This window comes from Haemaphysalis longicornis, unplaced genomic scaffold (assembly GCF_048455015.1).
Source record: "Haemaphysalis longicornis isolate Haplotype H1 unplaced genomic scaffold, Haemaphysalis longicornis Haplotype H1 scaffold_1, whole genome shotgun sequence".
NCBI lineage: Eukaryota > Metazoa > Arthropoda > Arachnida > Ixodida > Ixodidae > Haemaphysalis > Haemaphysalis longicornis.
The window spans coordinates 458,847,056-458,873,578 of NW_027526203.1; the positions used below are offsets into that span (position 1 = coordinate 458,847,056).

Sequence of the window (26,523 nt, forward strand, 5' to 3'; positions counted from 1 at the left end):
ATATCCATTGGTCATGCCCTGACCAGATCCACCTGGTACCCATCTCCGACGCTTGGCGTCAGTTTATCTTCGTGCGGCCCTTCCCAAAAATATGCAACCGGACCTCCACCCTGACCGCAGGGAAGCCCAAGCCCATGAACACCTGTACGGGAGCCGCTCCGACGTAATCTACACAGATGCGGGCAGTTATCCGGACAACTATACCATGGTTAGCCTCCAAGAACGGCCCATCACCTACGCCTCTATCCGACAACCTCCTTCCGGGATGCTGAAGGATTAGCAATTGCACTCGCCCTTACCCAAGCTCATACTCACTAATTCTCAAGCCGCCTGCCGCAGGCTCCTGTCGGGACGGGTGGCACTCGCGACACTGCAACTACTCAAACAACATTCTCCCGCCCATTGGGTTGACTTCGAGTGGATTCCCGCCCACTCTGCTTTGACGGGCAATAATGTTCATCAACAGGCTCGAGACCTCTCTCGCCCAACCGCTGAGACCGGTGGGGTTTCCGCACCTATTCTCACATGCCAAGAAATCAGCCAGTACTATCAAACAATAAAACAGACCTTCCACAGTTCTCACACATCTTTAACCAAAAACCGAGAAGTCACACGCACTTTAGACAGATTCAAGGAGGAATTTTTGCCCACCCAGTCCGTATGCATTTACTCACCTTCCCACTATGCTCAACTAAGGGTAAATTCTGCCAGGAACTTGAAACTCTGAAACACGTAGTATTCGTTCGACTGCGCAGAAAGCCTAGGCTTTACGCCCCTGAGCCACCCGCTCCCCTCCTCATCGCCTGAGCAGGGAGTTGGGAGATACTGCTGTCCAGCTGTCGACCTGAGCACCAAATTCTGCTTGTGACCAGAGCTGCGGCAGCCCAAACAGCACATGCATGACCTCCTGGACTGAGGAAGCACTTTCATATTATTACTTAATGCAGTTGTCTCTATCTCTCATTGTTTCTTTCTTTGGCGTTGTGGCCAATCCCATTGTTTGCACCTCGTCGTGACTCCTCATGAGAGAATTTTCAATGTCTTTTCGCTCACACATTTTCAAACACGGCGATGATGACTGGCTGCCTCTATGTATCGAGCTTACTACTGCAGGTTGCTGACAGCCTACTAGTTCCTTATTGCGGCCTACCTTATTGCAGCCTACCTTTTTGCGGCCATCAATTAACATTAGGACCAAGGACATTGTAATACAATACTCACAATACTCGACTAAATTCCTCGGTTCACATTGTAACATTTTCCTTTAATCTCTGAGAAGTTCACCCGAAACGCTTTGATAAGGCGCATAAATTTCTATACACTTACTGTTCGCACAAGCATGATACCTTCTAAGCGTCTGACATGTATCAACCATTTTACAGTTCCACTATTCCATTTTCGCTCATGCGTGCTTGAAGCTCCACTTTTATTGCTTGCGAAGGGAAGTTACGCTGCTCTGATTTAACGGCCAGCGGTCTGTGCTCCGCTTACTTTTATGCGCCAAATAATTAATAATTGTAAGTGTTGACTGTCCGGTGTTTACTTCTTCATATTATTTTTATCGCCATGATCAATGCGCCCACTGCCTCTTTTCAAGATTCTCAGGGTGAAACCCGGTAGATTTAGTAAGACTGGCAACACGGCCGGAACAGTGAGTTTGGCGGAAATCACTAGACTAATTTACTGGCTACAAAAATGTGCTCAAAATGTATGGCGAGTCTAAATAGCAAGACAAAAAACCCATTCTCGGCTTCCACAGGGTGCCACCATCTTCCTGAAAGCCTGTTCTAAAAGGCTTCCAGTTTTGTCATGAAGGCCATCAATCACAAGGAGCTTTCGGGCGTCACATTGGCAGGGCGGCCTTCAATAGGGCCCCATGGGTTCGCTCATGAACTGCTGTCCACACAAGCGCCAGCTACTACGGCGTACATGATTAGGCCAAGGCCGCGCATTGTTCCTTGGGTAGACGCTGCGCTCTGAAAGTGACTTCGAGCGCATTCATTGGCACATCTTTATCGAGAAGGTTAACGCTGATCCCAGATTTTAGTTAGTGCGGAATAAACAGGCGCATCTTCTTGTTTGAATGAGCAGTACGGGAGTTATCAGACGCATCAAGTTCAGCACTTCGTGGTATGGGGCTAGTTTATTAAGAATACGATTAATCTACCAGATCGTGTAAAAAACAACGTGAACACATTAGCAACACCAAATGAGAGCCATATATACCTCTATGAAGCAGCGTTCATAAACCGTGTAAATTGCGGTAATGCCCGGTAGCTGTGGTTGAGGCCTGCCGTACGACAAGAGTGCCTGACTCGCAGTTTCTTCCGCTTACTGTCGCTTAGTGAACGTTGGCGTTTCCAGAATTTTTCTGTTGAAAGCAATGCTACTCACCTTTGGTTTTAGTTGAACTGCGCAAACGACTGAGGCGATAAAAGCTGGAGCTTTTAGGGGCGTTTGACTTGCGCCTTTCACTCAAGCCCTGGAAAGAAAACGGGAGAAAATATCCACCGGTGCATTGTTTCAGAAACTGCTAACATAAAACACGCAATAAGCGAGTTTATCACATTTCGTACACCGTGTCATGCTGTGAGATTTATGGTTTATAATAAAGCTCAGTACCGTCGCGACTAAGAATAGAAAAAGGCAGGACGAGCACTGTATTTTTCATTCATGTATTTACTATGAACATATACCAACTTGCTCGATTCTTAGTGCTACTATGAGACTATGATGCTCATTGAAGATGTGAATGACATCGGAGTGCAATACGCATACGGTTCCACGTTTTCGGAGTGCTTTATCGGGTATATTCTGACGGTGCTTTTCACAGTTTAGCTTTCCCCGTAAAATTCAGATTATTTTCGGATCTTTTATTCAGTAATAACACAGCATTAGGAGTTTTTAGTGTTTGATTTACTCGAATTTAGCCCGCACAAAACCGCAATACAAAAATACAAAAATACGCACTTCAGTTACAGAAGCTCTTTATTGGACAATTATCTTTAAGTTGACTTAGGAATGCGGACTGAATACAACTTTTTCGAATTTATACAAGCACATTTCACCTACACGCTCTCCATCAGAGAGGCCTAGTCAAGGGGTGAGCAAGAGGGGCCGAAGGGCCTCCAAGAACCCACAGTTCGACACTCACGCGGACGGGGCCGCTGTTACACATGCGAGTTGCGCATTGGTAGCTGCCGTACTTACAGGCGGGGACCGATCGATGCAGAATCAATCATCCGTAGTTTCGCATAACGCGAATTAAAACTCGGCAAAAATACAGAGAGATAAAACGGGCACAAGCTCCATCTTTCACCTAAGAACGGAGGTTTATTCAAATAGGCGCTAACAGAATGACGTCGCTTTAGAGTGCCTCCAGCGGAAGGCAAACCACTTGGCACACTTTCACAGCATCAGTTGGTTTTGAAGAACATGTCGGCTGCTCATCATACCTGCGTCAACATCGTCAAAATCGAGTCTTGCCCTTAAAGCGCGCTCCACAGCAAGTGCGCATATGATGTGGGAAAGCTTTCAGCAAAGCACACCTAGTTACCAGCGAGGCCACCTATTACAGCGTTGACTGAAAACTATGATAATCATTCGTTATGACGAAATGATACCTTAAAAGCTTTTGCTACTCGCACCATGCCGGCAATCAAGTGGTTTACGCTAGCGTCCCGCCTGCATTTCCAATTCACGACTGTTCGAACAAACTTCATATGGAAGATAGCGCTTGATTGCCAGCATGGTGCGAGCAGCACAAGCTTCTAAGATGAAAACGGACAGGTGATTAGACGAGCGAAATGCAATTATACAGCATTCGCTAGCCTCATCCCGCATAAATGTCTAGTTTCATAAATTGTTATTGCGGTCTAATGATTATGGTTTTAGTTATCGGCCAACGCTGTAGTAATAGTTTGCCTCACTGGTAACTATGTTCAGACCACTACCCGCACCCAACGCCAAACTTACTATAGAGGAAGCACAGACGTGGCGCACTCTACAAATCCACTCCTTCCCACATCGCCCGCACTCTTCCTCTCCGCAGTGTCCGAGATGCCACGACCCCGACACACGACGGAGCGTTTCAGCGGAGAAATCCGAGGGAGGCCGTGACGTCACCGCAGGCGGACTTCCGCTCGGCCAGCTCCTTCGCTCACAGGGATGATGCGTCTGTCGGATGGACATCAGTGTTTGCAGTCGCCTATCTCTAAAGCAGAGCTGCCGTAGCACCGCCGATTCCCCGACGGCGGCAACTTGTACTGAAGTCCCTACGTACTGATCCTGTCAGCCGCCCAAAAATTGGCCGTGGACGCCATGCAGGCACTGCCGCGGGTAGAGAACGGCGCGCGACGCGCGAGGCAGTGAGGGGACACGCGCACTGGGAGCAGCCGGCAGGTCCGCCTACGGGCCCGCATACAGATGTTAGGCTTAACACTGCGGCGAATATTCGATTGCCGCTCTCGCAAGCGGCGCAGATGGCGATTGTTAATGCAACTTTCCATCAGATTATTACCTCCTTTCTCGTATGTGCAGCTCTATTTGCGCCTCGGGGAGCGATAACAAGCTATCGCTCGAGCTACCTGCGCCGGCCTGCGCCACTTCGCGGCCGCGGCCGCCGCTCGCCCAGCGACCGTGCTGGTGGTATACGCGGCTCGCTCAGTGCGCCTGTCGTGTGCCCGGCGCATTTTCGCGTCCATTGTAATAAGAAGCAATTAAAATAGAGTGCATGCAACCACTCTAGAACTTTAGTCGCGGCCAGCTGCCCGACGAGCAGACGAAATCCCGCCGCCTCCGCCGCCAAGCATCGGATCGTTTGTAGCTCGCAAGCAGAAGCTCTGACCACCGATCGGAGCGGTGCGCTGGAGCACCGCTCCGGAGCGCCGGAAACGCATGGTCCGATGCGTGCGTGCGATACGTCGTCGGCGTCGCTCCGCTTACTGTTTTCGCTCCATGGTTGACTCCCTGTTCAGGCACACTCCGGCCGATTTACATACGTGCAAGAGAAATCCGAGCAGGAAAAGAAAACATTTACAGAATTGAAGTGAAAATGAATCGTGATATTAGGTTATACATTGCATTTTATATGTCCAAGTGGTGTGTGGACGTTTAGCACCGACGACGACTCCGCTTGCACATGCTGTTGGTACCGCTGGCAACATGTGTCTACCAGGTGTTTGTATTGTCATAGCCAAGGAGGCTATGGTATTGTCGGAGGAGGGCGCGCGGGTAGGGTGGCCAGGAGAGTTCCTGTATATAGCTCCCGCAGGGAGCTACATACAGGAACTCTAGTGGCCAGCCACCCTAGCGCGGCTTGGCGGCGGTGGCGGAGAGCTGCTCCCCACAAAATACAGGAACTCTAGTGGCCAGCCACCCTAGCGCGGCTTGGCGGCGGCGGCGGAGAGCTGCTCCCCACAAAATACTCTAAACTGTCTCCTCGAGGCATTGAAAAACGCTTCCACAGTGACGTCATTATGACGACGCCTTCGTGCTCTCGTTGGTTGCGGCCGCACGATGGGCGCAAAGATCACACGATTGCATCTGGCTCGCCAGTCACACGTCGTGAGCCTCCTCCGACAAGCGTACGACGCTAAAACCGGTCCTAACGATTAGTCGTAACGATCAGTCGCATGCCAATCGTATGCTGTAGTCGTGCGTGCGCCTCGCGCTTTACCTCTCCTGATGCGAATGCCCCCGCGGACCTTGTGGGGATCCTTTAGATCCCCTTTTCCTCTCACCGCGAGCGTTCCGCGCTCGGCGCGCGCGTTCGCCCGCGAGCTACGTCAATCCAGAGCCCTAGTCACGCCTTGCGTCGAGTCGCGGGCGCGAGCGGGGAAAACTGCCCCGCCGCTGCCATCGCTCAACGGCACCCAGAAAACCTTCTCTAGGTGGCGTTGCGTCGCTCCTTCTCACCCAGGACTCTTCATCCTTGCCCCCGCCGGGCGCGGACACTTTGCTGGAGGAGATGGGAGATGGAAGACCGGATGGCGCCCGAGGCGCCACCCGTCCGGAGCGGGGCCCCTGACCCCAATCGGACACACTAGCTAGGCCTATTCCTACCTCGCTGGCAGCCCACGGTGCGCGTCAATACAGTGTAATTTTGAGCCCTGTCGCGGCGATCAATATGCGCTGTACCACTGGGCCAATAAATCTTTTGGTTCGTCGTGGCCCTTAGGAGCCTGTCGTCGCTTTGTCGGTGAGCCGTACCCGTCGTGGCGTCCCTGGGGATGCCGCAAACTTCCCTGGGGCATTTTGGCAGGGGTATTTTTCGGGAGTGGTGAAACCCCTCTGTATCCCACAACCTTACCCCCCCCCCCTCCTTCCCCACCCCTGTCCACTGGAAAAAAGGCCTTCTGTGGCTTTTCCCTCGTGTACCAGCGGGCCCTAACGCAGCGGGCGCTACAGGTCATATGGGTTGAGGCCACCCCCTCCAACCTGAACCCGGTGCCTCAAGAATAAAGTCTCTCTCTTTTCCTTTCTTGCTGCAAGCTTCCCCACATCATAGTAGAGCTTGCTATGGAGCACGCTTTAAAGGTAAGCCTCCATTATGACGATGTTGACTCAGACATGATGAACACCCGGCGTTTCCCAAAATTAATCGACGCTGCAAATTTGTGGAATTCCCCTAGAGGCTCTTGAAAGCGACGCACACCTATACGCAGAGGAAGGCATTTTAAACGTATGTCTCTGCTGACAGCGGTCATTTAAGGGACACTAAAGGCTGAATTAAATTTTGTTTTACCTGAAAGATCATACGTTTCGTAGCACTCCCAGCTTTTGTTCGACGAGCAACGATGCGTTATTTCCCGAGAAATCCACAAAAAAAGCTGGCATTTCTCTCTCCCGCTTCCCTTTAATTTTTTCGTGACGTAGAGATCGCGTCACAAAATAGGAACGAGGCACCGGTGCGGTCTGGCAAAAGTAGCTTTTACATCACCAAGCCATGTCCGACCACTGAGAACGTTTCTTTGACCGAGGAGGCTGGCTTTCAGTTTTATTATTTGTCACCGACTGAACGAGAAATGTTTTTTCACTGCTCCAGCGGCCGTTGTGCCCGCCTACACCGGACAAAGACTTCACGCCGGCCGCGAACGAAGCAGCGACAAGCGCCGTTTCAAATATCGCGCAAGAGTGGGTGCCCGGCTAGGCACCCGTGCAAGCGGCAGCCTTCATCTCAGCTCGCCCGGCGATCACGTCCATCTCGTATTCTCTCCACCCGCGTGACGCGCTAATCGGGCATGAAATACACACTCGCTTCTCGCAGCTGTCTCGAGTAGTCTTCGTGGTCGAATGGCGAAATTCGGAGCGGCTCCGCCCGGCCCAAACATAATAGTAGAGCTATGCGCGCACGATGTACGGATTATTTATCAACGGCGGCTCGCAGCGAGCGGGAAAGCACAAGTTCAGATGGGTCGGATAACGGGATCACAGCCCGTACAGTAAGTACCCTAACCTTTCACGGGCGATAAGGTTCGAACCCGGCGCGGGCACGCCTTACCGATAGCAACATCCGCGCGCAGAGAACGGATTAGAAGCCCAGGCGGGTCGGGTCGCTTAAACACCTGCAGTGAATCTTGTCCCTTTGCCGCTTCTTGTCTGATCGCAGAAGCTCGGGCGTTCACTGTGGCAGGTTTTTGACTTCGCTAATTGCGCACCAATGCCTTTTTTGAAACGTGGCTGACGAGCGTGAGGGAAGCAGCCTGTCTCGCGGTGTATACAATCTGTTGTCTGCGTTTTTTAAATTACTCCAGCTCACGGAAAGCTTTGATTTCTATTTATTTCACGGGCTCAACCACTTCGGAACTGTTTATTTTAGGAAAAACATTTATAAAGGCTTCTGCAATGAGCTCTCGCCGTGCACAAATATTGTGACGTCACAAACCGTAGTACCCGAAAGCGTGCGGGGGGTCGGCAACCGTTTTGACGTTTCTGGCATTTTCTGCCTCATTAAACAACTGCGAGTTGCGAGAAAGGTGAATGTGGATTTCCGGCACATTAATCTATCCGCACAGGCCACCTTGTTTCCACCTTTTAATGTTCATTTAAGTGCTAATTAAGTACCGCACAGCCCACCCAGTTAGCTTGCAAATGAATAAAAACAACAAAAGCGGAGAGAAAATACAGCTATAGATAAATATGACAGTTTTTTTGAGTGCGCAAGGAGCGAAACAGTACCAGATCACGCGGTAGACAAAAATTTGACTTCATTGCGCTGGTATTTCAATTGAAAGTGAGTATCCCTCAGGCACTAAGTTGTGTGGCTGATTACTACACATTTCAAAAGCAGAAGCAACTGCTTGTTTCAAATAGCTTTAGAGTACTATTATACCGCACTATAATGACAATATTTAGAACCAGGAAGCACTTCATACAAGTGCAGAGAGAGAGAGAGAGAGAGAGAGAGAGAGAGAGAGAGAGAGAGAGAGAGAGAGAGAGAGAGAGAGAGAGAGAGAGAGAGAGAGAGAGAGAGAGAGAGAGAGAGAGAGAGAGAGAGAGAGAGAGAGAGAGAGAGAGCATGTGCGTTGTGTATTAAGCCACAAAGTTCGGGGTTAAAACCTCTTGCTGGGGGATAGGAAAGGACGTACAATGTGCAACCGGTAGTAAATTCTTTACACACATGCACGAAATACGCGCTTATAAACAGCCATGTGCAAAAGATCACGGACCACTAGCATGGCTACCTCAGCGGATTTCTCCACCGCATAACAGCCCCTCAGCCAATGCCTGCAATTATTCATCATGAAATGAATAATCATTAGGTCACAGAAAACAGTTGCTGGTTTTGTTTGGGGACGATAATTTTCCTGAAATTTTGCGCTTTCATGGCCCGGTAACTTTTGGTCTCTACTGTACGTACAGGCGGCCACAAAATAAAGTGGACCAAGCGAGTGGTGCACGAAAACTATTGACGCGACACCTGCCGGCCGAGCGCCTGCTGTCGAGGTAGCTGATTGCGCATGCGTGTCTTTCGCTCATCAATGCATGTTAATGTGTCAATGTTCGCAGTTTCGGCCGCAGCGCTTTGTTTCTCTCGAATGTGACAACCGGCGGTGGCTCGCGCGGCTCTCTGAGGGAGCGGCCGGCAGCCTGAAGGAAGTGCTGAAGATTGACATTGAGCTTTCAGATAACATGTGCGTCAGAATCTCGTTTATCGTCCTTTTATTGGCACTAACGCATGTTGGCGTTACAGCGAGTCGACTACAAAGCGTCCTGCGGGACTGAACCCTTTCCAGTCGGTATGTGACGAACGAACATTTTGATATCAGCGGTGACGATTTATTCGCTGTGTAAATTTTTTTGACGCGAATAAACCATCACGGTTATCATCAGTGCTTGATATCAGCTTTCTGTTCGTCGCATAACGACCGGCTAAGGTCAAATCGTGCGTGAATCTTTATCGCCGCCTTCGCCCAATGCCACTTTGCATCGCGCGAGAAAGAGCCTCCCGGACGGACATATTATCTCCTAGCTGAACGGGACCGTAACACGGCTTCAGCGCACGCCGGGGACTCTAAGAATCCATAGAGTTTCATATTGAAACATGTTTGAGTATCACGCATTGACTGGAAACTGACGTCACGCATCAGCGAACAAGTGGAAGGCAAGGAAGAAGACGGCGAGTGGCACTAGAGGAAAAGAAGAGGAGGAATGCAAAGCGCCCTTCGTTCTGCTACGGAGCGTTTCCAGAAAATCACCAGCGTGCGTCCCTTCGGGAAAGGAGGCGTTGTGATCCGATCGCCTGACCAAGAGTGCGTGCAGGACTTGCTGCAGTGTTCAACCTTTGCCTCTTTCCCGGTGAGCCCATTTGTGCCTGCCCATCTTGCATGTTCGAAGGGCATCATTCGCGGAGTTGACCCAGAAATGTCAGTGTCAGATATGCTGGAGGAATTCGCTTCGGCTGGTGTCATTGCTGTGCATCGCTGTAGCCGAGTAGAGAACGATGTCCGCTATCCGACCGAGTCAGTCATCGCCACCTTCGCTGGTGTGTCTGTCCCTGGGGAGTTAAAAGCGTGGCCCGTAATCTTCAAGGTTGAGCCGCTTTCCCCTCGTCCACTACAGTGCCGAAAGTGTTGGCGATTCGGCCACAGTGTCGGGGGTTGTAAGTCGTCTGCTCGTTGTTGCACTTGTGGAGGCGATCACCCTCCAGCTCCATGCCAGACAGATGAAGAAACTTGCTGCCTATGTGGAAACTCACACCGTGCGGACTACTCCAACTGTCCAGTTCGAGCACAAGAGGTAAAGATCCTTGAGGTCATTGAAAAGCGCCGGTGCTCGCGGAGTGAGGCGATGGCTGTAGTCAAAGATAGATCGTCAGGCTATGCCTCAGTTGTGGCACGTGGCTCCGCTACTGTGGACGCATCTCTTGTTGATGTGATCGCGTCAGCAATCGAAAAAAGTCAGTCAAAGATGATGGATCGCTACCTGCATGCTATGGCAGAACTCCTAACAGCTCACACGGCACACATCACAGAGTCTGTGTCCGCGTTGCGTGGCGCAGCTGTGCAAACAGATTCCGCTTGTGGCTTTAATACTAAGGCTTTTGGGTCACTCAATCAACTACCTTTGGATGAGACTGACCCCGCTCACTATTCAAGCCGTTTCAGCCAACCGTCACCATCCACTTCTGCTTCTTCCAACCCTTCGTCTCAGTCCCAATGCGAAGGTACTTCTCTTCCCTCCAAAATGGTAGCTGGCCTGCCCCCCGGTCGTCCGGCCTCGATGGTTCGTCATGCATCCAAAGCCGCAACTAGCCCGCCTGTTTCTCGCATGGCATCGAACATTCGTCCTGCTAACGAGAATAACGTCGAGTCTGAGAACCACCCAGAAGACATGGAGTATCAATCAATTGTGTATAAAAGAACAGGATCGCCGATTTTGGGTTCACCTGAATCGTGCCCGAAACAAAAGTCTAAGAAAGGTCAAGCGAGTCAAAAAACAGGTGATATTTTGGAGGCGGCTGTGGCGGCCATCACTTCCCCATAATGTCTCTACGGATACTTCAATGGAATTGTCGTTCAGTCTTTTCAGCGCTAACAGACCTTCACAATATTGTTTCTAAAACCCGACCAGATGTTATTGTACTGGAGGAAACTTGGCTGGCTCCTGGTCGGCCATTTAGATTCCACAACTACCGAACGTTCCGTTCAGACCGTCCAACTAAAGGAGGAGGATTGCTAACTTTAGTATCCCCTCGATTTTGCCATAAAGCCCATCTCTCATTTCAATTTATGTCTGTGAAATCGGAAATTCTGGCAGTGACATTCAATCTTCCAGGTTGCGTTGCATTTTCTATAGTGAATGCGTACTTTCCGAGTGGAGTAACTTCCACCTCTTCACTCGATGCTGCCGTGTCGGCGTGTGAAAAACGAGTTGTTCTTTGTGGGGATTTCAATTCGCACCACGTATCGTGGGGTTTCCGCACAGATTCCTGTGGCAGGCGTCTTTGCGACTGGATGCGGGACAACAATTTGTATTGTTTTAACTCTGGAACTGCGACATTTTTTCGATGGCAGACCAGTTCTGTTCTTGATTTGACATTCTCCACCCCGGGAAATATATCTTCATGGTCTACTTGGGACCAGGCTACAAGTAGTGACCACATCCCAATTGTATTTGAGTTTTTATGCCTTCCTACGTCACCACGAGCACATATAGTTCGGCATATAAATTTTCATCGCGTTCAAAAAGAACTAAAGACAGCACTTAGCTCTATTCCATCGAGAGGCGAGGAACTCCGGGCAGCTCAAGTGTTATCAATCCTTTCTGAATCTGTTAAAAAATCCCGCTTTATTGTTTGTTCTCAAAAAGATGGCGGCTCCAGTCCATGGTGGAATGAGGAATGTGCTCGTGCGTATAGTCAGAGAGAAGCGGCTTGGAAGAACGTTCTTAAAAACCAATGCCCATCCAATTGGACCAGTTACAAGTTTGCCGCTGCAATATTCAAGCGGGTTGTTTCTAAAGCAAAAGAAAATTATAACACCCAAAAGTTCGCCTCTCTATCAAAGTCCAAAAATAGACGCATGTTGCATAGATTCCTCCGTTTAAGAAAGGTTGTACAAGATCAGGATAACGGCAAGTCAATTGTTCAGTCGACGAGTGAGTCTATGGAAACTTTGGAACGTATTGCGCAGGAACTGGAATCTCGTTTTTCTTCTGGGTTGGCCTCTCCTTTTGTGTGCCAGGTTTCGAATGAGGGTTTCACTCCAGTGACAAGGGCGGAATTAGCTGATATTGTTTTGCAGCTGTCTGAGTGTGCTCCAGGATCAGACGGCATTACGGTGGCAACGTTAAAATTTCTGCTTGAGGTGTCTCCTGATGATTTACTAAACATTGTCAACATGTCGTTAAAAAACAGCTGGATACCTTCTGAATGGAAAATCGCTAAGGTAGCACCATTGTTGAAAAACGAAAGTTTGGGTTTCGTCAAAGACAATATTAGGCCGATTTCGTTGACTAGCAACGTGGTAAAGTTGGTTGAAAGGGTATTGCATGGCCGGCTTATGCGGTTTCTGAACAGTAATCGTATTCTAAGCCCCGCCCAGATTGGCTTCAGACCTGGAAATTCTATTTGGAAGGCCCACGTCGACATCGAGAGCCGCATTAAATTAGCTCGCCGACTAAAACATGTAAGTGCGCTGGTAACCCTAGATATAGCAAAGGCTTACGACAGCGTCGAGTACAGCACGTTGATGTCACGCCTTGCATCTAGCGAGATTCCAGGGTACATCCGCTCCTGGATTGGTGAGTTTTTAAAGGGAAGGAAATTCTTTTGTTCCAAGGGCGGCTTATCGACATCCCAGTATCACCAATTTCGTGGAGTTCCTCAGGGATCAGTTCTTTCTCCAGTTATTTTTAACTTACTCCTTAGTTCTATCCCAATACAGAACGGCATATCTACCGATGTGTATGCCGATGATATTGCTTTTTTCTCGGCTGATAGGGACATCCAAGCGTTATATCAGCGACTGCAGGACTATGTGGTTGTCCTGGATAATTGGCTTAGCACGTTACACCTCTCGCTAAATGTCAGTAAATGTGCCGTTATAGTATTTCCCAGCAATAACCCTATATCATTACGTCTAACATACCGGTTGCAATCCATCCCTCAGGTCACGGAAATTAAATATTTGGGTATAATTTATGACGACCACCTCACATGGCGTCCTCATATTTCGCACATTGCTGCCAAAGGTGAAAAAGCTGCGGGAGTGCTGCGTAGGCTATGCAATCATAAATTCGGTATGCGTAGAGACGCCCTGCTAATGATTTATCGTTGCTATGTTCGCCCAGTATTGGAATTTGGTTGCGTGTTATTTTCTGGCTGCGCGACGTACAAACTCCATCCCCTATTTCTTATTGAGAGATTGGCGTTGCGTTTATGTTTAGGGTTGCCAAAGTATGTAGCTAACTCTGTATTGTACCTTGAGGCACGGTTGCCTTCACTTCTGGATCGATTTAAATTGTTAACTGTTGTAACATTTCTAAAACTGTTTGAATCTCCATTATACGAAGCTCAACCCATCTTCCTCTTGAGGCCTGACCTTTTTCGAGGATTTACGTGGCCCCGATTTCAGCGTCCTCAATTGGATTGCGTTCAGGCATGGCTGCAGCCTCTTCGTGCAGATCTTTTTCTACTCCAGCCCTATTCTGATAATTTGTCGCCTGTCGACATAAGCTTGGACAACATTTTTCCTTCGCATGCGAAATTATTGCCGGCCCGATTACTCAATCATTTACTTGAAGATCACTTGGCCACTCTTCATACTGATGTCGTAATTGCCACAGATGCCTCGCAAAGTGATGAGAAGGCTGGGGTAGGAATATATTCTCAGTCTCTAGATTGGTCCTTCTCAATCAGGCTGCCAGACTATACCCCGATCTTTCAGGCAGAATTATTGGCGATAATCTTAGCCCTTAATAAACTACAGCACAGATTTGCGGGGGTGGTTATTCTTTCGGATTCTCTCTCCGTGTGCACTGCTCTAACAAATGATAAAGATTCTTCTATTCTCAGGTCATTCCGTTCATTCATTCCTTACCAGCTTCGCGAGATCCGGTTAGTGTGGGTCCCTGGTCACGCAGGGATAATCTTCAATGAAATGGCAGACCAATTAGCCAATTTGGCTCTTGGGGGTCCTGCCGTCGTGAATTGCCCAATTGACAGTTTTGTTTTGGGGGCGAGGTTTAGGCGCCTTCAAGTTTTAAAAAGTAATCGGCAAGATGCCCTTCGTTCATGCTCCGACTATATTCACCTCTCTCACTTATGGAAGCCTAAATTCTGCGAATCTCGTAAATGTGAGGTCGCAATCACAAAATTTCGTTGCAGAATCCCCCCTTTAAATTTTTATCTATACAAAGCTGGTCAGGCGTTATCTCCTCAATGCCCTTTCTGCAATGCCCCTGAAACAATAGAACACTTTCTTTTAAATTGCCGCAGCTTTTCCTCGATGCGACGCACGCACCTTGAATACACGTTTAATCGGCTGAATCTCCCTTTATCTTTAACCGTTATTCTTTCCCTGGGTGCTTCCGTCATAGGATATTGCCACAGAGATGTCGTGATCGCCTTTCATTCCTTTGTTGCGGCGACAGGCCGGATGCCCTGCTAGATAGCTATGCCTTCATTCGCAAGATTTTTTTTTTCCTGACAATCCTGTTCAATCCAAAGATTTTTTTTTTCTACTCTCAATGTTTTTTCTCGTACTTCTTTTTTTTTCTTTTTTCTCTAAAATAAACCGGGTCACAGCCTAATTATTACTGCCAGCTTCTTGGCCAATCCCCCGCGTGGGTACGCGCCATAACATAAGGAACCAACCAACCAACCAACCAACGAGCAGCGCATCATTTCTGGGCACAAGTTCGCCTTGTAAATAAACCTTTTTCCAGTCCTCATTCGTAACCATCGTTACAGAAGTGGTGGAGGAGCCGGGTAAATGATCCCTGGTCTTACGGACGCGCCAAGCACCCGTCAAGACATCACGATCACTCCTGTTCACGAGCGCGCCAGTCGCCGCCTGCAAGGACTACCTGCGGAGTGCGAGCCGTTGCTCGGACGGACACCCAAGACGAGTAGACGGGATGCCAGCGCAACACTCACACCTCCCAATGAGGCGATTCTTCAGTACATCTTCCAGCAACCTCGCACACCGAAGCCTTTCTACGGGGAAGCCTTTGAAGATGGACTGGCTGGAACAGTTTGAGCGTACCGCCAACTTCAACGGCTGGAACGAACAGCGCAAGCTGCACAACGTTTATTACTCCCTGGAGGAAGCGGCCAGAACGTGGTTGGAGAACAACGAAGCCGACATGTCTACATGACAGGAGTTCCGTCAGCGGCTACTTAAGACCTACGTTAGCATCGACCGCAAAGAGAAAGCTGAGGCTGCACTACACGCGAGGATCCAATGTCCCAACGAGTCCGTCGCCATGTACGCAGAAGACATGGCGCGCTTGTTTCGACGCGCAGACTCATCCATGGCGGACGACAAGAAGGTGCGGCACCTAATGCGCGGTGTGAAGCAGGAGATTTTCGACGGGCTCGTGAGGAACCCTCCGCGCACGACCTCCGAGTTTATTGCGGAGGCCACCGCAATAGAACGGGCACTTCAGCTAAGGTCACGGCAGTACTACCGAGCTGATGCCACCATCTCCAGCGCAAACTGCATGACAGGGCTGGGGAACAACTTCGACGACCTTCGCGAACTGGTGAGGAAAATCGTGCGAGAAGAGCTCCAGGCGCTCCGTGCCAACCTCCGACAGTGTTCACCTCCGACAGTGTCCATCGCCGAGATCATAAGGGAAGAAGTGAAGCAAGCGGTGCGGATTCCTGAGCCGGCGGAGGAACCGCTGCCTGAAGAACCGCGGTGTTCGTACGCAGCCGCCGTACGGCAACCCTATTACGGCGCACCCCCGACCGTCGCCAGCATTGCGCCTCGTAGCTACCTGCCGTACCCCCAGGCCTCGTAGCTACCTGCCGTACCCGCGGGAAATGCCCCCACGCAAAAGTGACCTATGGCGCACTCCCGACCACAGGCCACTTTGTTTCCACTGCGAAGAAGAAGGACATGTCTTCCGTGCATGTCCCTACCGTCGTGCCGGGTTGCGAGGATTCGCACCGAATGCGCCGCGTCCGAGAAATGGTGAGCGCCCGCCGGAGATAGAAAACTACCTCGCCGAGCGCCATGAACCCTTTAGGCCACGACGCTCTGAGTCCCGTTCGCCATCCCCTATGCAACGCCGATCCCTGAGCCCACGCTTTGCCCCGAATTCCACCGACCGTTCATCGCGCAGCCCTGGAACACGGGGAAACTGAGGTCAGCGACCCCGGGAGGTGAGGCCGCTGGCGTCGACATGAATCAAGATCCTCCATTGCGACGACGACGACGACAACTGCAAGATTCGGCTGGCCAAACGCATACCGGGAGCTGCGCCACTGAACATGTGACATGCGACGTATTTGTAGAAATCGACGGGTGCGAGATTACTGCGTTGGCCGACACTGGTGCGGACCATTCCGTTATGAGCCAGACGTTGGCCACAGAACTGAAGAAGGTGCTCACTCCCTGGGCTGGCTTGCAGATCCGTACTGCCGGAGGCCATTTGATCACCCCTGTGGGTAGGTGCACGGCGCGAATCACGATCCATGGATTCACATACATCGGCACCTTCATCGTGCTCCCCGATTGCTCAAAAAGTTTAATTCTTGGTATGGACTTGATACGTTTCCTTGTAAGAACAAGGAAACGGCGCGGTTATTGACTTGGAGAAATTCACGATCAGCTTCTCCACAAAACAAGCCATCGGAGGTGGCATCGAAAACCGACGCGACACGGCTTTACGCATCGCTGACGACAGTGTCACGCTTCCCGCTCGCACCAGCGTGTTCGTCAAGGTAAAGAATGACGCATTCCATGACTGTGAAGGAATAGCCGAAGGAAACATGAGGTTACTCCTGGATAAGGGTGTCTGCATCGCGAGGGGACTTGTCGAACTGAAAAATGGGTGCGCGTCGGTTTTGCTCACTAATTTCAGTAATGAGCGTCGACATCTCGCGAAGAACACCACTATCGCGTTCATCGAAGAGGCCGCCGACGTCACGCATCTAGCTACACTGGGAACGGCGCCACCGGACTCAGTGACAGCTGACGTCATGCTACCGGTCGAAATTAACCCAAACCTCTCAGCCACTCAAAAGGATGCTTTGATGAGTCTGGTGCGCGATTTTTCTGATTGCTTCGCCACGACGTCTAAGGTTCGCCAGACTCGCGTGGCGAAACACCGCATCATAACGGACGAATCCGCCCGGCCTGTTCATCAGCATCCATACAGGGTGTCCCCAACGGAGCGTGAAGCAATTCAAAAACAAGTGAAGGAGATGCTGAATGATGACGTTATTCAGCCGTCTAAAAGTGCATGGGCCTCACCCGTCGTGCTCGTCCGGAAAAAGGACAACACGCTCCGTTTCTGTGTCGATTACCGCAGATTGAACAGCGTGACAAAACGCGACGTGTATCCACTCCCAAGAATTGATGACACATTAGACCGCCTGCGCGAGGCCAAATTTTTCTCTTCCCTGGACCTGAAATCTGGATATTGGCAAATTGAAGTTGATGAACGGGACCGTGAGAAGACGGCATTTGTGACACTGGACGGCCTCTACGAATTCAAGGTGCTTCCTTTCGGCCTATGCTCTGCGCCGGCTACGTTCCAGCGCATGATGGATACCGTTCTCGCTGGGCTAAAATGGCAGACGTGTCTGGTATATCTCGACGACGTCGTTGTCTTCTCTAGCTCGTTTGAAGAACACCTGTCACGGCTGAGACGTGTTCTAGAGGCCATCCGCTCTGCAGATTTAACAATCAAGCCTGAGAAGTGTCACCTGGGCTTCGAGGAGCTTAAATTTCTCGGCCATGTTGTAAGTGCGGCCGGCGTTCGGCCGGACCCCGAGAAGACGACTGCCGTCGCTTCTTTTCCTCGACCTACCGATAAGAAGGCCGTGCGACGCTTCTTGGGACTTTGTGCCTACTACAGGCGCTTTGTGGAAGGCTTCTCAAGAATTGCGGAACCCCTCACGCGACTTACAAAAGATGACGTTCTATTTCTCTGGGGAAAAGAGCAGCAGGAGGCATTTGACACGCTGCGTAGCCGCCTTCAAACTGCGCCAGTTTTAGCTCACTTCGATGATGCCGCCGATACGGAAATTCGTACAGATGCCAGCAACGTGGGAATCGGTGCTATCCTTGTCCAGTGGCAAGCTGGCGTAGAAAAAGTTATAGCTTATGCGAGTCGCGCCCTTTCCAAAGCGGAAACAAATTATTCGGCGACCGAGAAGGAATGCCTCGCCGTCATCTGGGCAATCAGCATTTCTGGGCACAAGTTCGCCTTGTAAATAAACCTTTTTCCAGTCCTCATTCGTAACCATCGTTACAATATTAGTATGAAACTCTATGCTAAGAATCATTCCGCTGCGCCGCATTTGACAGAAACGAAGCGTTTCGGCCAAAACCGGGAAAATTGTCATGCATTGACCGCGAAAGACGCGCAAGCACACACACAGCATGCAGGCGCTGCGCCGGAAGGTGTCGCGCCAATAGTTTTCGCGCACCGCTCGCTCGGTCCGTTTTACTATGTGCCCCCCTGTACGTGGCGCCAACAAGAACACACGTACAGTCCTTCACGAATGAAATCCAAACACGAAAATATGAAGCAGAACACACAAATAGCGCAATTTCTTTCCATGCAAGCCAATCTGACGCGTGGCTTAATTACAGCTATATATACAAAGTTGGGCAATGTGGCTTCCAAATATACCAAGAGCGCTCCATTATTGGACCTCCAGCAACAGTATTGTTCGTTTTGCGTGTTCCGATTCAAATTTCTGTGTTTGAATTTCATTTGTCCATGACTATATACACCACCCCAAATTTTAAATAGTATCACGGGAGCGACGACCGAACAGCATGTCAGCGCCTTATTGCGGTGCCCAGCGTCGAAATCGAAAAGAGTATGCGCAGCAGCAAAAGCCTCTTTCCTGTGCGAGAATCGTCTGCAACGCTGTTTCTTTGAGATCGATTTACCCCATACCGCGGTATCGGCACGATTTTCTTGATGAGAAACCTAGGTTATCTGAAGCACATGCGCATGCGCGCTTAATTTCTATTTCGTAACACTTGCCCGGCACGTGCGTCAGGAACGTTTACTCTGCTTACTACCTTTGTCGGCTAGCTAAACAGTACTCGCAGATGAGAAAACCAGGGGGTGAGTTTCTCTAAGGAGAGCAGCCTAGTAGACGACGCTGATCCAGCAGACAATTCCATGTGCGTGCGAGTACTCTCGCCTACTTACCCGCCGGAAACCGTGATAAGGCGCTGACATGCCGATCGGTCGTCGCTACCACGGTATTATTAAAAATGTGGGAGGGTGCACATACGATCACAAGCACGTGCACTGGTGCATTCAAGCGTGCGTATATCGCGCACCAGACGAGGCCATCTTATTCACACAGCAGTTGCGGCTGGTACTCTTGTCGTTACGCAGCTATCGTCTGCGGGATAATTCCAACGTACAGTCATGGGCAAATGAAATGCGAACATCAAAATATGAGCCACAACACACAAATAGCGCGGTTTCTTTCCATGCAAGTCAAAATGACGCGTGGCTTAGTTTCAAAAACCAAGTTGGGCTTTCCAATAGCACGGCATTTATGGACCAAAGCGAACACTATTTTTCAAATTTGCGTGTTCTGGTTCATTTTTTTTGTGTTAACATTTCGTTTGCCCATGACTGTACATTACCTTGAAACGTGCAAACTCTGCGCGAATGACCATGATACGGGTGAAAGCGCCGTCACGTGGTATTTTTTTTATTTCGCGGGGTTACTTTATCACTAAAAAGAATGAGTACGCAATTACTACGTTGGTGAAAAGACCGCAGTTAGATGCCCCTAGTGCGTACAAGTTCCTCATTGACACTTTAAGGATTAGGACAGTACTTCCCAAGTTGGATAATTAATTACAATGAGCTAATTAAATATTATTAACGAAAAATACTGGCGTATACTCCACTGTACTGGAAACATTGTGACTCGGATTTCCTCGAGTAACGCCACTGCTCTTTTTCAATATCTTGGTGCGCGATAGTTGGGACATCCTGTAAGCCAAAACACGAGTCAATGCGCCGCTCCCGAAAGAGCAGAAGCCCGTATCTGTGTCATAACGACTTCCCCGTCCGTCATTGGGAAGACTGGGGCGTTCTTCAGAAGCCCGCCGTGCTTGCGCTGTTGCCAAGGCTCACCTCGTTTCGCTCCCTCAGTTCGAACCACCCGCGGGCCTTCCACTGGGCTTGCACCTCGTAGACGTTCTCGTCGTCGAAGAGGGTGCGCCGGCCGCGGCTCATGCCTCGGCGTCGCACCGACGAGCCGGCCGCCGGCGCACTCTCGGCCAGTGGAGACGGGTACTCCATCTGCTCGACGAGCACGAAGTTCATTGGGTCCTCCGCGCGTCGCGCCTTCACAAGTGCCTGCGCGGGATAGCGCGCATAGACGCGTCAGGCGGAGGTGGTCGAACTGCTGTCACAGAACTTCGAACCACGCCAGGAATAAGAAACCTAGCTGGATCAGCCATGGAAGAACGAAAATGCCAGAAAAAATCTCCGAGGCCTCTGTGGTGTTCGGGTGCGCACTGGATGCTGGAATGGATGATTCATATTTAGGGTTTTTAGGCTCTGAAATGACACCTGAATTGAATGAAGAGGTGGTGTTCGCGTCATGTAAGCTACAAAGTGCCATCGTAGAGTTGCCTAATAATTGGGATACACGGAAACTCAATTGTCGGTGGATTCGGCGACCTTTGAAGAACTCGATGAAGTTCCAGTCATTCGTAAAGTGACTCGGCGGCTTTTCCTTTGCCCCCTGTAGAGAGTGTAATGGACAGTTCACTTGATAGACAATGTGCTCGAAGGCCTCCGAAACGCCAGGAGTGCAGCACAGGTAGAACGCTAGTTGTCTAAGCCAGCGCGATTTAACCATAGCACGGAAAGAGGGGAGGGGGGGGAGGGTACTGTTAATTTTCTGCTTTCTAGCCGTTGTACCGGGAAAGTAAACTTGCTACAGAGAGGGTAGTTCTCGGTTCACAGATGTGACTACATTATATACTCAGTTATGTTTGTAGACAAGTGTCACGTAAAACTGCCCATAAACAGTTTTCTTTTGCGACACGTGACACGCACGCAGCTGTGCATGCTCCAATTAAGATTCCAATGCGATGCGTTCAGGGCCGCTGTGTCCTAATATAGAAAGAGAATGGTGCAGTCAATGAATAACAATGATATCAATCAAGACAATGAAAGACGTTCAGGTTCTCAAAACTTCTTTCAACTTTTCACCTGGTCAGTCACCGGACTACATTTCCCCCATCACCATTATTCCTGACCAGACAAACTCTTGACGAACGCCTAATTACTTGGTTCGTTTTGTTATCCGAATAATATGTAAAAAAAAGGCGCTCACAAAATACCATCACACCTTGCCAAGAAGATGCCGCTGTACTCTAACAAATTATGTAGTGTGGCCGATTCTGTTCCTTCTGAGCCACAATAAGAGGAGGAGGAGGGGAAGAAAACTTTATTGCAACCAGTAAAATTGAGCTGGTTGGTGAGTAGGATCCCTAGTCCAGGGCGGATTCGTTGGGGCGACTCGCCGTCCTCGCCCTTTCAGCGAGCCAAAGCTGCTTGCTCGGGTTAGAACTGGCAAAGAGTGCAATCATAGGCTGAAGAGCGTCTGCTTCCGCAAAAATGTCAGCTCTTTCAGAGACAGCCTAACTGGCACGCGCATGCTTACATTTCCGACCGCAATCGTGATTGATTGATTGTGGGGTTTAACGCGCCGAAGCTGCACCTGGGCTACGAGGCACGCCGTAGTGAAGAGCTCCGGATGAATTTTGGCCACCTGGGGATTTTTGACGTGCACCGAAATCTCGACACACAGGCGTCTCCCCTTTTCGCTTCCTCCTGAAAAGTGTCCACCGTGGCCGGGATCGCGCCCGCAATGTCCTAGGGCTCGGCAGCACAACGCCCTAGCTGCCGCGGCGGGTTGTTGCGCGGCAATCACAACCCCCCGCAGGACCAGATCGATTAGGCAGCGCTGTCCCTCCCTGCGGACAGCGCCGAGTCAATTATGAGCGAACATCGCGCAACCCGCGCGCTGCGTCGCATGGGTGTACGGCGTACAGGAGAAAGAAGACGCACCTGAGCAATAATATCCTGAGCAGTGCTGCTTATGGGAGCCTTCAGAATCGCGTACGGCTGATCGGCGGAGACGTTGTAGACGCAGACCAAGTAGGTCCCCTGGCCATCGCTCCACTCCGTGAGGCCGCTCGCACCGGATTCCCCCTTCCGGCGCTCCTGGTTGCTCGACGACTTGATGGTGGTCATCCAGGCGCGCGTGCTGGGGTCCTGCAGTGTGAATCATACGTTGGCAGGTCCTGCTTCCCCGCAGCCCATGCGCGCTGCGCCGAGGCGGCACACCCGACTGCACTGCCCGTTCGCGCCATTCGATCGTTCATCGAGGACCTACCACAGCACATTGGACTGTTCTTTCTTTATGTATTGCGCGGCTGCATGCCAGGAAGCCGTTGGCACACAACGTTTTTGCCTTAAGAATGAGGAACCTGCACGGCTGCAACTCTTGGCATTAGCTGGACCGCTGCCGTATTTGCCAGATGGACCAAGCAGCTCTGGAAAGACTGCTTTTGACGTACTAATGTGGGTTGGCATGACTAGCAAAGTTAACCAGCCCAATCAAATTATTTACCGCTCTAACCATTAAATGCATATGCACCAATTCTCGGCAAATTTCCCGGGTCGACACGGCGCGGTTTTCGTAGTACTATTTTCCCAACTGCAGAAGCTGGGGGTCTCCTTGACTGTTTAGAGCATAGCTCTGATCAAGTGGTTAAACGCACGCTGATTATGAGCGTCCCCAGAAAGTAATGCATACATTATTACTGCGGCCGCGGTTGTTTTGTGTGCGAATTTCACGTTAATTAACGCACTGGTGATTAAAGCGGACAGCAAGTGTTAAACCTCTGATACGAGGCATGTCCTGCCACTAAAGCCTCGCCGCTGTACGAGCGACCACAGCTGGATGCTCGTCTTCCTCTAACGCGCAGGGCTCTGCGCCGCATGTGGCCTTCCTTCGTGGTGCGCGCTTATCGCTGCGGCGGCCTCCTCGCCTTCCTCCGTCACGTCCCGCGTATGGATCCCGCGAACGTCTCCTATCCTCCCTTGCCTATCCCTCCTCTGCCGCCTGTATCTCACCGTTATTGGAGGTGAGCTAGCCCACGGGCGCCGCTGCGAAGCGCGCCTCCGTGACGTCGGCTTAAGGATTCTCACATTTGTCGTCTGCTTCACTCTGGCTCGCTCTCCCTGCTGTTTCCTCGCGCGTGGTTGACTTTAATGCTTCTCCGCACCAGATATTGAGTATGCGCCACTTTTTTCATAATAAAAGACTTAAAATCGCATACACTAGCCCAAGGCGTGGTTTGAAGTATAGTTTTTTATATAGCTCCCGAAGAAACAACATTGCTGGCGTCGCCCCATTCGTGCGAAGCCGGTCCTGTGCGGAGCGCGAAGAATCGGAGCTAAGCGCCAGCTTCGCTATTCAGCAATCTTTCGAACAAAGGGAACAATAGCCAGAGTCTAATAACCGAAAACAGCGAAATTTAAGCAAGACCAAAATAAATTCCGGGCCTTCGGGGTTGTCGGCTTTGGGCAAAAGCATTACGATTCCCGGTAATCGTATGTAAGGTAAAACAGTTTTTGCAACCTTACCAAACATTCGAAAGTATCGCATCACATCACTGTACATTGTCATGGCATGAAAGTATGCCCACAGGCACCATGGGGCCCAGAAATGTAGGCTGAGTTCCAAGTAACCTACTCCGTGTATAGGCGCGTGCTAATTTTATACCAGAGTTGTAACCAGTATGGAGGCTTATTGAGCAAAACGAGTCACGTGTATGGTAAAAATACATTAGCACTATGTTTGTCCAGACCTGGAGGGATATTTCGGTAGATTTCCCGCAGCCATATCTTCCCAATATTTAGATATGCGTTATAGTAAAAGCTAGTGCACTCAAGAGAAGGAGGAGGAGGATAGGGAGGAGAAAAATTCATTCAACAGTAAAATCGAGCCGGTTAGTGGGCGGGCTTCTCAGTTCAGGGCAAGAGATATAGAGTAATTTTCTTCAATACATCGAACGTCATCCAGAGTAGGCTAGGATCTGTTCTTCACGCTTGAAGGGGTTGGAAATAAGCAATAAAGACCTGCTTGGACATATTCATTGGTTTCGATTGTTGTTGTAATGCAAACCGGCACATACACCATTTATTGCATTTGTTAGCGAGTCTGCCAAGCCTTCAACACCATAATCATGTCATTACTGTTCGGATTGATATTCAGTTCGTTATCATAAGAATGGTTACAATAGAAATTCGGGACACAAAAGCCGCCTTCCAGTACTTTGGATAACGTGGTCTGCGCCGTTTCGCGGTTGAGTAGCACAAACCGTTTCATTGAATTAGCATGTGAATGAAGAACGCACGCTGCGGAAATGCACCTTCTTGTACGCAGCCATAACAATAGCTAATTTCTGAAGAAGCTACTGTATGCCTTACCGCGCGAAGAAAATAGCCACACGAACTTTGTCCGCCTCCCACACGTCCCCAAACTTCCTAACAAGACGCCGACGGTGCAGAAAAATGACTGTGTTGGGCACAGAAACAACATTCATCTGATACAAGTTAGCAACAACGAAAGATATAGAAGACAACCATTCCATTTCCTGCTGTGCGATGCACGTGTAGGGGCCCGCTGCTTGGTGCGTAGCACTCGATTGTTGTCTTCATAGGAGCATCTCAAAAACACTTTATGGATGCCTTCGCATTTTGAATACTCATCAAGGAGCTCTGAGCATTTGCGAAGTTTACGCAAATAATCCAGAAAGAACAAGCCACACATGATCTTCTGAGCGATGCTCCTAGAAAGTTGTTCTATCTCTCCTTGTCTGTTGCAAACTTGTGCGGGATACAGCCGGAAATTATTCAGATATGTCAGAAACTGGCAAAATAACTGAATTACTGGAAATACGCTTTTTAATGGAGCAAAGCATCAAAGCGGGCGATTTCTAGATAGCACAGGCACTGCTTCCCCTCACAAACGGGTGACAGAGCCGAGAGTGCAGCAGCGGCGCGAGTGTAGCAGGCGACAGCGGCGCGAGTCCCTAAGCTGACATCAGAGCCAGGGGGCGCCACTAAAACATCTCACCGCCAAACGGGCCGCTGCTCCTTGCCGGGCGCTTTCGAATGGGGGTGTGGTTTGACCTCAAGCGCTCAAGGGCAAAAGTGGTCACCCCGCGAAGACTGCCCGAGGTAGGGTAGCGTAGCTTGCGCTACAAAAATTCCCCGCATTTCCCCGAGGGGAAGAATGTGAAAGTGCGAATGCACGAGTTGAATTTGCGCGGTTCGGTAATGTTCGCGAAAGAGAGATCACACACACACACACAACTACAAAGAAAGAAAGATGCATTTATTCACAGACACCTATTTGTGTTGTCGTTGTACTTGACTGCTAGAGCGGATCTCAGCTTTGAAATTTCGTGTCAGTACTCCTTTAAGCGGGTGCATTAGCCCTTCTCACGCCCGATTCTTGGCCAATCCCCCACGTGGGTATGTGCCATGTCAGCGGACAGGCAGCGCGCGCCCATCTCCCCCCCTTGCCAAGGAAGACGAGGAGATTCCTGGCCAATCCCCCACGTGGGTATGTGCCATGTCAGCGGCCAGGCAGCGCGCGCCCATCTCCCCCCGTTGCCAAGGAAGACGAGGAGCGCGAGCACCCGCAGCTGTTGCTATGCGGACGGCGGCGGACGCTTCAGGCTCGCTTAAGAAGTGCGTTCGCACTTAAAAAAAATGCTCACTACCGTACACCATTTAGTTTAACGAGGTTGTGGCGTAGCAGTCGCACTCTTCTGGGAAACAGGTCACAGAACCACTGTGTGCTTGGGAATGACTCGCTCTGCAACGTGATCTAAGAAAGACGCTGTTTTTTTTATACATTCACTATAATGCGTGCAAACGTCGAAAGGCTGCTTCAAATGTTCGTCATTTATAGGACCATCCCTAATCCCCTTCCTGTCGGGCGCCTGGTGTAACCTCGATAGAAACGAGAACGGGCAAGCCTCCAGGGTAACGAGGAGTGAGAGCGAGATGATGAAGCGCGCATAAAAGAGAATGAGTTACTCTCGGAGGAGAAGCAAGACACGAGCGAGGAGCTCGAGAAAGAGATGTGCGCTCGCCATCGCTCCGTGTTTGCGCCGTTTAGATCACGCTGTGCTGCACAGTGCGAGTTAGGCGGAATGGTAACCCGACAGCGATGTTCCCGAGAGAGAGGAAGAGAGAGGTGCGGCGCGCACAACGATTAGAGTGGCAACATGAGCGAGCGCCTTTGGAAGATACCACAGAGACATC

General features: G+C 50.3%; 1 protein-coding gene across 1 annotated transcript in view; it reads right to left on the reverse strand.

The window, feature by feature from the left end:
• Window positions 1–26,523, reverse strand: part of LOC144156122 (uncharacterized) — an 882,723-nt gene that overhangs the window by 8,660 nt on the left and 847,540 nt on the right. Inside the window, exons 47-49 of the mRNA XM_077687950.1 lie at window positions 22,246–22,452; window positions 20,296–20,520; window positions 2,395–2,482 (exon numbers count right to left, since the gene is read on the reverse strand). Coding sequence (XP_077544076.1) covers window positions 2,395–2,482; window positions 20,296–20,520; window positions 22,246–22,452 — 520 coding nt within the window. The remainder of the gene's footprint in view (window positions 1–2,394; window positions 2,483–20,295; window positions 20,521–22,245; window positions 22,453–26,523) is intronic.